The 9,771-nt window shown below is 32.7% G+C and overlaps 1 protein-coding gene across 2 annotated transcripts; it reads right to left on the bottom strand.

Annotated features, from left to right (window-relative positions):
• Nucleotides 1-4,782: 4,782 nt before the first annotated feature.
• LOC112509289 lies at nt 4,783-9,062 on the bottom strand. 2 transcript variants are annotated; one of them, XM_025114163.1, is made up of 3 exons: nt 8,687-9,062; nt 8,192-8,473; nt 4,783-5,344 (listed from the first exon to the last, which is right to left on the bottom strand). In XM_025114163.1, exons 1-3 carry the CDS (start codon nt 8,897-8,899, stop codon nt 5,219-5,221), a joined length of 621 nt encoding a protein of 206 aa, XP_024969931.1. In that variant the 5' UTR covers nt 8,900-9,062; the 3' UTR covers nt 4,783-5,218. The 2 variants fall into 2 exon arrangements, with proteins under 2 accessions (XP_024969931.1, XP_024969932.1); XM_025114164.1 differs by having other exon boundaries at nt 8,192-8,452; nt 8,687-9,045.
• Nucleotides 9,063-9,771: the final 709 nt, after the last annotated feature.

The raw sequence follows: 9,771 nt of genomic DNA, 5'->3' as shown, positions 1-9,771 counted from the left end.
AATATTTTTAGGTATCACAGTGGTATCATAGTGGTATCACCGGAGGACGGTGGCCGGAGGCCGGAGAACGGTAGCCAAAGAGAGAAGAGAGGAGAGAGGAGAGTTTTAAAATACCAAAAATATCTTTGCATTAAGATTTTAATTTAAAATTACCAAATTTATAAATTTCCTAATTTATCTATTGATTTGTGGTTAATATTGGTTCTTACAGTTACCACAAACAACTCAGTTCTCCCTTGAATAGGCCCCTATATATATATATATATATATATATATATATATATATATATATATATATATATGAATGTAATTTTTAGTATAATATATAATACTTGAAATTAGAAATTGCCAAAAAAACCAGTTGGACATTTCTAGAAAAATGATGGCTTAAAAAAAATCAATCATTCAAAGCCTTGTAACTCAATGATGTACATTTATAGTTGATTAGGTAACATCTAAACACATTATTTAAATCTGGTTTGTTTACATAATATGGAAATGCCCAAATTTAGTAGCCAAAACAATGATTCTACTTTTATTTAATTGATTTTTTCTATTTTAAGCCATATGAAATCATACCAAATTTGAAACTTCAATGCTATCTTTTACCTTTTATCAGTTATGTACGTCACACTAATCGAGGATGCCTAAACACGATTGCTTTTACCAAATAGGTCGTCAGTTCGAGTGTTTTCATAACTGTTAATATCAGGGTCCACGTGATAAGTCAAGGTATGTACAATCTATAATCTAGACACCCACGATTAGAAAAGGCGTCTGCAACGTTTAGTAGGCGGAAATATCTCATTCTTATGTCGACTTGTACCCCAAGATGTGATGGAACCAGATGGTTGTCTTTCGGTTAAGAGACTTCTTGATATATACATCGTTAACTGATATAACTTCTTCAGTAACAGTTATCAGTCATTTTTTTTCTGCACACCGTACGTACAAAAAACCGTTTATTCTTACAAAATATACAATAATATTAAAAAAAACATAATTTTTAATTAAAAAGTGGAAGGGAATGTATGTATGGTAACAAAAGGAAATATGAAAGGGACGAGTGTGGGGAACATGAGCCCTAAACCTAAGCCTTCGATCATGTTTGGGGGTCCACCAAATCAAAGCCGAGCTCAATGGGTCCATCTTTTACGGCCCGACCCATTTAATTTCAAATCTTTCCATTAGATTTTCGGTTTTCTCAAAAATGTGAAAATCGATTAATTCAAGGAAAATATTTTTATGATTTAAATTTATACACGTTCAATATAAAGTCATCAAAATTATTTAATTTATTTTTTTGAATTTATAGATATAAATAACGTTTTTAAATATATTAGAAGAGTACTCGTGCAATGCAGCGAGTCACATCTCGATTTACATGTTCTATTTTATTCTTTGTCTTTGTCGATGTTATAATACGATTTTATGATGTGTTTTTAAGAAAGCAATAATGATTTTATTTTTTAATAAAATATAAATTTGAARATATCATAAAAATTTGAAAAAAAAAAAATATCAATGTTAATATTAAATTAACTATTTAAAAGTTTTCATTTTTTATGTAATTTCTTTAATTAATTTATTTATTATAATTTAATTTAATTTTAATAATATAACATTTTATAAATATTATAATTAAGTATTCTGTTAGAACTTAATGATTATCCTAATTATATTTTAGATTTTTTATATATAAAATGATATGTTTATCATGTATTTGATTATGTTTATCTGCAGTTAGTTACACGAATTCATATATGGAGCTTTAATAAGTTGTACTTACACACAATCTACTTGTAATCTCGAGTTTTAAGTAACATGCATTAATAAACAATATTTTATGTACAAAAATAGTTTTTATAATATAATATAGATAATTAAATTTATCATTTGATAACAACCATTAAAATTAGTTAATAAAAAAAACAAATTAAATACTAATAATCGTATTTTAATCATCATTGAATACAGATAAACTATAAACAAAAAGACTGGATATTATTTCTTTTATTTTTATTTTTGATGATTTTATTTTTAATATGTGTATGATAAGATATGACGATATCTTAAATATATTTATAATCTTCTTCGTTCCATTTTTGTCAATTCATTTATCTAAAGAGGACCACAACAAGTCTACAACAACAGATAATTAAATACAGTTCTAATCCATAGACTTATCTGCCTTTTGAAAAAAACTTGATATTATGGTCTTGAAACTAATTTAATTGAAGTTATAGAGTCAGTTCATTCTATTTATCTTCTCTTTATTTATTACTGATTTCCTTTTTTATCAAAACTAAATGTTTTAAACAAGTATGGTATTAAAATATTTATTTAATATTTAAAATTTTTTTTTTTTAAAAACGAAATTTTAATGTGGATTGGAACAAACCGGTGTGGTCATTTTCCAAGGCTAAAAAGTGGTCCAAATGAGAAATAAATTTTATGGCAATGACACTCAAGGGTATGGTCCTTCTCATGAGACCCAATTTATTCTCTCACAAGTTCCCCTCTTGTCCATTCACAAGCTCCCTCTAATGGGCATATGACACGTAGCATGTTTTATATATATTATATGCTTATTGTCTTTCGACCTGTTACATCTGTTACGTTTTTTTTACCAGAAAAAACGTCACGTTTCTAGTTGTGTTGAAGAATTGAAAAAAGATCGTCAATAAATGGGTTTGAGCTCCTCGTGTAAGATGTTTTTCAAGCGTTTGGTTTTGGTATGTTTTCGATTTTCTTGTTTGTCCCTATTTGGTGATGTACGAGTTCTGTCATTTTGATTATAAGATAAAATACGAAGTAGCAAGATATACAATTATACATTTATATTTCTGATTCGTTGTAACGGATTGTTTTCGGTGCTTCATGGTGTGTGCAAATAGGATACAAGAACCGTTCATTCGTTGAAAATTTTCCATTTTATATATGCTTCTTCCGTTCAAATGGTAGCACTGATAATAGAACAAACACTCATGATCAGCACAAACAAGCAATCTCACCGTCGTATACCATGTTTTTAAGGGTGATACGAAATGAACATCTCACCAATTTCATCCTTTTACACGTCAAAATGAAACTCTTTTACATTTTCAATGTATGATTTAACCAAAAACTGGTTCATATAACGCTAAAAACGATATCTCATGTTGACAAGACATCAAGGATGATTCTGAACATATTCCTTGAATCCCTTTTCTATAAATTACATCCCATACATATTAAGATCATTTTTTTTTTATTAACCTGGATATCTAACCCGTTATGCGAGCTGGCTAATCCCAGGACGACCACATGCTTTGCAGATAGCCCGGAGTCACCGCATTTGAACCTCCGTGGCCACAAGAGGATTTTTATTCCTACTTGGATTTGAACCTGACATCTCCTGGTATTTTTGACCTTTGGAATCAAGCTCAAACCAATCAACACTAACCCTTAGTGGTTTATTAAGATCAAATTTAACTTTTTTATATATTGAATGATGTGATTTAACGAAGAAAATAAAAGAAGTCAAATAGGAAGCAAGTTGCAGTAGAAATTGATGGGAGTACAGCAGCTCAGCTGGAATGCATGAGATACCAGAAAGTGACCATTGGAAAAGAAGAAAGATTGCAAGGCTACACAATCTATTATCACTTTTCAAGATTAGATTCCCTTTGGCTTTTCCCCAGATTCTTGAAATAGGTCTCAACCATCTAAACCCTATAATAAGTAAAAAGCAGTAGCCACTCCACATGCTCTTAAAGTAGCTTCATGCACATATTACATTATTATGCCAACTATTCCAACTTTCTTCACCTTTTACCTTACATTTCTTTACAATAGTTATCCAAAATACCCCTTCCCAACTCCCAATCTCCAAAATACCCCTTCCCAACTCCCAATCCATGTCACACCCCCAAGTGTTTTGCTAAGGTGCTACTTGAGAAATACTAATATAACAAGTTGCTAAAGTGCTACTTGAGAAATACTAATATAACAAGTTGCTAAAGTGCTACTTGAGAAATACTAATATAACAAGTTGCTAAAGTGCTACTTGTAAATTCCTGACCGTTTCAGTCAATTATGTAGAAAAACAGCTATAAAGTGAATTGGAGAGTCAAAGATGGCTATTTCGGACAATGTCCCATTTCCTTATGCCCATCTTCCCTTCGATTTAGTTCTTTTATTTTGCCAAATCTATCATCAGATTAAACATACCACACAAAATCATATGTAGGGTTCATCTTTACATCACCAATAAACTGAAAATGTTAAATAAAACAATAAAGTGGAGCATATGGATAGTAACAAGTTGATGAACAGCCACATATGCACATAAATAGATGCATTTGTATATACCTATAGTTGATCCAACACGTTCACATCTGAATCTGCAATCCTTTGATATCTGAAAAGTACTAATCCAAATCGAATATGTTGAAAATGAATTTGACTATGAACAAATAAAGTCTCCAAGTCCAGCATAAACATTTGAAATCACATATTTAATCGAAACATACAAGAGTAAATGTAATTTAAACAAGTAACAACAATGAACGGTCAAATGAACTAACACTTTGTAGCATCGATTCATCAAGAAATCATTCAAAGAATCAACCCAATGCAGAAAATTTTCAGAATATTGTGTGAAGAAATGGAGATATGGATGTGAAATTAGGTTATTCTAATCTTCATTCTGGAATGGGTGACGCTGGATTGTTTATTGCTAATTTTCATCCATTGATAGAACCATATGTACAGTCACAGGGCCGTTATGCAAATTACATGTTTTAACAAATGGTGGCAAGCTATAACATGATTTACACAAACATATATCAATTACATGTTTTAACAAATGGTGGCAATCTATAACATGATTTACACAAACATATATCAATCACAGATCATTTGTAATAGTACAAACAACATGGAAAGTACGAAACATATGTAGGGAGCTAAAAGACCAGCGTACCAGAATACCTTAGTGTTACCCTTTGCAATCCCGGAATTGAGTTTCTAGGAACTTCAATTTGTTGGTTGTGTAGCCAGAATTATGTGCCTTTTCACTATTGCGATTTCTGTACATCATAGGTTTTTATTTCAAGTATATAACCCTCAACAAAGAAATAGGTCAGATCATTTCATTTGTGGTTCATCATCCTACCAAGCACTGTATTAAGATCCACTGAAGAACCATTTTCTGTCAGTTTTCTTACATTTTCTCTCACAAGGTCCCTCCTGAAACCCATTGCTGTGATCTTTTGACCTTTGAACCTTGAAGTTTAGCAAGCTGAAGCCGCGTTTCTGCTATTTCGTGTTTGTCTCTCAAGAACAGAACACCATCTTGCACCTGACAAATTATTCACATATGTAATTCAACCATACCAATTCAAGTTCCTAAGCACTTCATTATGATAGAAAGAGTTGCATTTTCAACCTAAGCTTAATAATAAAATCCCTTGTTTGCTCAATTCTTTCAGCCCAGCTATTTCATTCTCAAGAGAATTATAGGTACTTAATAGCAGAGCTATGCTTCAATCACTGTAAAGGATCTCTTTTTGGGTTCTATTGCGGGTGTCCTCAATGAGTAGAGGAAGGACCCTCTATTAGATTTGTTGTATCAGTTGTTATTTAACAAGTAATAGTGGAGGTGCGGTTAGTCAGTAGAGTAGTTAAGAAGTTAGCTATGGTTGGTTAGGACCCAACAGTATAAATACCTCAGTGTAGTGTAGAAAATAATATATGAAGAAAGCTTATTCTGAAAATCCCCTGTTCCATTTTCATCATTATCTGATTCTTTTCAGATTGCAATATGGTATCAGAGCATACTTTCACTCACCATGTTCTTATCTAATCTTCTTCGGACTTGGTGTTCTTAATCAGCCAACTTTAATCGTTCCTCGGCTAATTGACACAGTTCCTTGATTTGATCACTGATCATTATGATAATCCTGGTCTCGAGGACGCTCACAGGAGACAATTATGCCTCCTGGAGTATGTCGATGGAACTTGTGTTGTTTATTAAGAACAAAACAATATTGATGGAGCACAGCCGAAACCAAATGTTTCAGAACCAACACAACTCAAGTCGTGGATTAGAAACAACAATATTGTGATTTCTTGGATTCTGAATTTAATATCCAGGGAAATATCGGCCAGTGTTATATTTTCTGAGTCAGCATGCTAGATCTGGAAGCAACTTGGAGAACAATTTCAACAAAGCAATGGTCCTCGTAATTGAAAAATCCTCTTTACGGATCCACTTTCATCTGTAAATAGGATTTTCTCTCTTGCTATACGGAAGAAAGGCAAAGACAACATTGATAACCGTCTAGATGGATTGATTCAGTCCAAGGCATGGATGCTTCTTCCACTGAGTCTCTATTGAAGAAGTTTAGTGACTTTGATTGGGCTGGATGTCCAGTCACTCGCAACTTGCAAGTAATATCTATTACTAGGTTTTACGTTTTCTTTGGAGATTCTTTGATTTCTTGGAAGTCTAAGAAACAATCAATTTTTTCTCAATCTTCCACAGAGGTGGAGTATCGAGACATAGTGGTTGTCACTTGTGAGCTCATTTGGCTGCAACAGCTCTTATGGGATTTGGGTTATTATTCATGCTCCTACCTTGGTGTTCTATGACAATAGTTCGGCCATTCAATTAACATCTAACCCGTCCATTGATGTACCAAACACATTGAAATTGACTGCCACTTTATTTGTGATAAGGTTCTTGATCGCACTATTAAGCTGATACCAATACGCAATCAATTTAAACTTGCTGACATTCTTGCTAAGTTGTTGCTGAACTCCAAGTTACTAACTCTTATGTCCAAGATGGTTCTTCAAGATATCTTTGCGAGTCCATCTTGAGGGGGCATTTTATTAGATTTTTCATACCCGTTGTTATTTAACAAGTAATAGTGGAGGCATGGTTAGTCAGTAAAGTAGTTAAGAAGTTGGTTATTTAGCTCGGATCCAGCAGCATCAATACATCAGTATAGTGTAGAAAAGAATAAAGTTCTCAAAATCCCCTGATCCATTTCTTATTCTTTACAGATTGCAATACCCTCAGACACCAGACCATGCAGAGGGGGAATATCCTAACTTGGATAACTGATATGATAAGGAATAGGGGTGCACAATCTCAGTGGTCATCTAGGCTGGTGAGGTTGTGTCACTCAAGCACCCAAAGATACACCTGGTTGGCGTTTGCCAGACTGCCACACTTTTTGTTCTTGTAGTATAGTTTAGATATAAGATTATAAAATTGGTTGTTTATATCTTTCAATATTTATAGTTACTTTTGTTTCAGTAGTTGATTCTAGATACTGGTCTTGTAACTTTTCAATTTGGAATATCTATATGTTGTTATTTGGGATAGTTTGTAATTATATATGGCTGCTGATTTTATGCATATGAAAGTTGTCTTTATATGCTTACTTACATGTATATGAATTCATGCATAGGCATATAATTTGTGTTTTAAATTTAATTTTCAATAATTGTTATATAAATATGTAACCCTACTACTTTAATTTATAGAAATTTTGTGTTTTCTACATATTCATAGCGATTTCGATAAGAAGTGGCATGTTCAAGAATTTTCTAAAGTCGTTGACTTTTCTTAACAATCTAGGACACTCTAGTATCTATTAACATCCTCTAGAATCATCTACATATTAGGAGTCTTAGATATTTTGTAGTAGAAGCCAGGAACTTCTTGTACCTAGAATGTTCATATTTCTAAAATGTCATTGTGTCAAATTCTCTCAAGGAGGTAAAGATTATATTAAAGGTAAGCACCCACAATTGTAATAGAATCAATCAAAGAAGCATTCACTAAACTCCCTCTACCAAAATAAACCTCTATTTTAACTTTCCTATGTGTCCTACTCCTTCCCATCTGTCACTCAGTGAGCAATTTGGACTGACTTGCATACTCTCAAACAATCTAGATGCCAAGGCTTCACAGTTGGTTGAGGCTCCTTATGACAATAACATTTACTAGCTTTGCCACAAATTTTGGAAATGAAACTGTTTCTAAGCAGCGGAATACTTGTATTAAGATGTCACAATATGGGGTCTCTGTTCTATGTGATTTGTCACGTTCTTTCTAACTCCTTACGTTGGAAATTATGTACAACCACAAAAGCAAAATTAAAATAAAGCCCGATTATATAGTATAGATTGGAACCTCTTGTAAAATACTATGCATCTGCCTGAGCTTCCGGTGGGTCGTCCCATGATACCGTTCAGTTGAGTCCTTCACATCTTCTACATACTTATGGATCTTGCAAGTTTCATCCTCGAGTCGAGAGATTTGTGTGTCAATGCCTTCAATTCTATGCTGAAGGTTATCAGAAAGATTCTTCATTATATTGTCCAACTGAAAAATCAAGGCCCCATTGTCAAAGGTCCCAAGTTCCTCCATAGACGAAGTGGTCACGGTATCATTCTGATTCATCAAACCATTAGTCTGTAGAACAAACCAACATATTCTATTACGTTTACGGATTGTACTGTCAAATATAATATAGGGTTCATAAACAACTGTAATCAGAATATAGTTGCATAAGCAGTTCAACTTAGGGTTCATGAGATTCATAAGTAATCTGCTTCCTCAACCATTTAAAACAATCAAGAACAAAATAGAAAAACGAATAGAAGCAGCAAGCTAGGGAAATTGTACCTGGAAATTAGGGAGCGGAGCTGGAGTAACCCCGAGGGAACTAAAAGTATGGAAACTGAAATTGCAGCTACGATCATCAACATCATCATCATCATCAACATCAACATCGTAGTATTGCAGTTCATCGTAATCCTCGTCATCTAACTCACTAACATCATCATGAGGGTTTGTGAAGTGGAAGAAATCGCTGTTTCTAGACTTGTAATGTTCCATTTTACAACCAAATCAAACCTCCCTAAGCTTTTACCAATTTCCATAAAACACTTCCATTACGATGCTCTCCGTTGACGATCACCGGCATCCACTCCACTGGTGTTCTGACTTTGGGATCTTTATTTCTTTCCAACATACTCGTGTCTTATCCAACCCCTTACTCAAACGACCTTACTCAAACGAGGGTGTTCAAAACACCGACTCCGTCAAACCAACCCAACCCAATGCGAAATAACCTAACTCTGACTCGAGGAAATCCGATATTTAATCGAGATGTAAAATTGTTAGGTATTGTGTTGATATTGGATTAGACTACCTTCATTCACAAACCAAACCAACCTAAAAATGAATAAGACAAAAATCTGTTAATTAAAAAAAAGAAAAAAAAATTTGGAAGTGGTTGTGTTTGTGCAAACTGTTTGCACACCCAAACAAAGTTCACAACATTATTTTATTATTAAATAGATTTTTGGATAGGTTTTAGGATGAGGTGACATCTATTAATTGGTTGTTTTATAAATTTTTTTAGGATAAAATTTATCTCGTTAAAAAGATAATTTTAATAAAAATATCAAAAATCAAAAAATATATCAAAATTCATATTTTTCAATTCCCTACAAATAGAGACCAATCTTGACATATTTTCAACACATCAATCTTTCTCTTCATTTCAATACTCTCATTTTCTTGAAATTTTTTTCAAGTTTTCCTCAATGGATCCAAACCAGCAAAATTTTTGGATTAACTCTCAACATTCTGATAATTCTCAGTATATCCCTGAATATGAAATTAATTTTATTTATTTTTTATTTAAAGTTAAAATATATATATATATATATATATATATATATATATATATATACTAGTTGTGT

Source organism: Cynara cardunculus, assembly GCF_001531365.2.
Source record: "Cynara cardunculus var. scolymus isolate 2C chromosome LG 3, CcrdV1, whole genome shotgun sequence".
Classification (NCBI taxonomy): Eukaryota; Viridiplantae; Streptophyta; class Magnoliopsida; order Asterales; family Asteraceae; genus Cynara; species Cynara cardunculus.
Note: the sequence above shows the minus strand (reverse complement) of the source record. Positions and strands in the feature narration are given on the sequence as shown.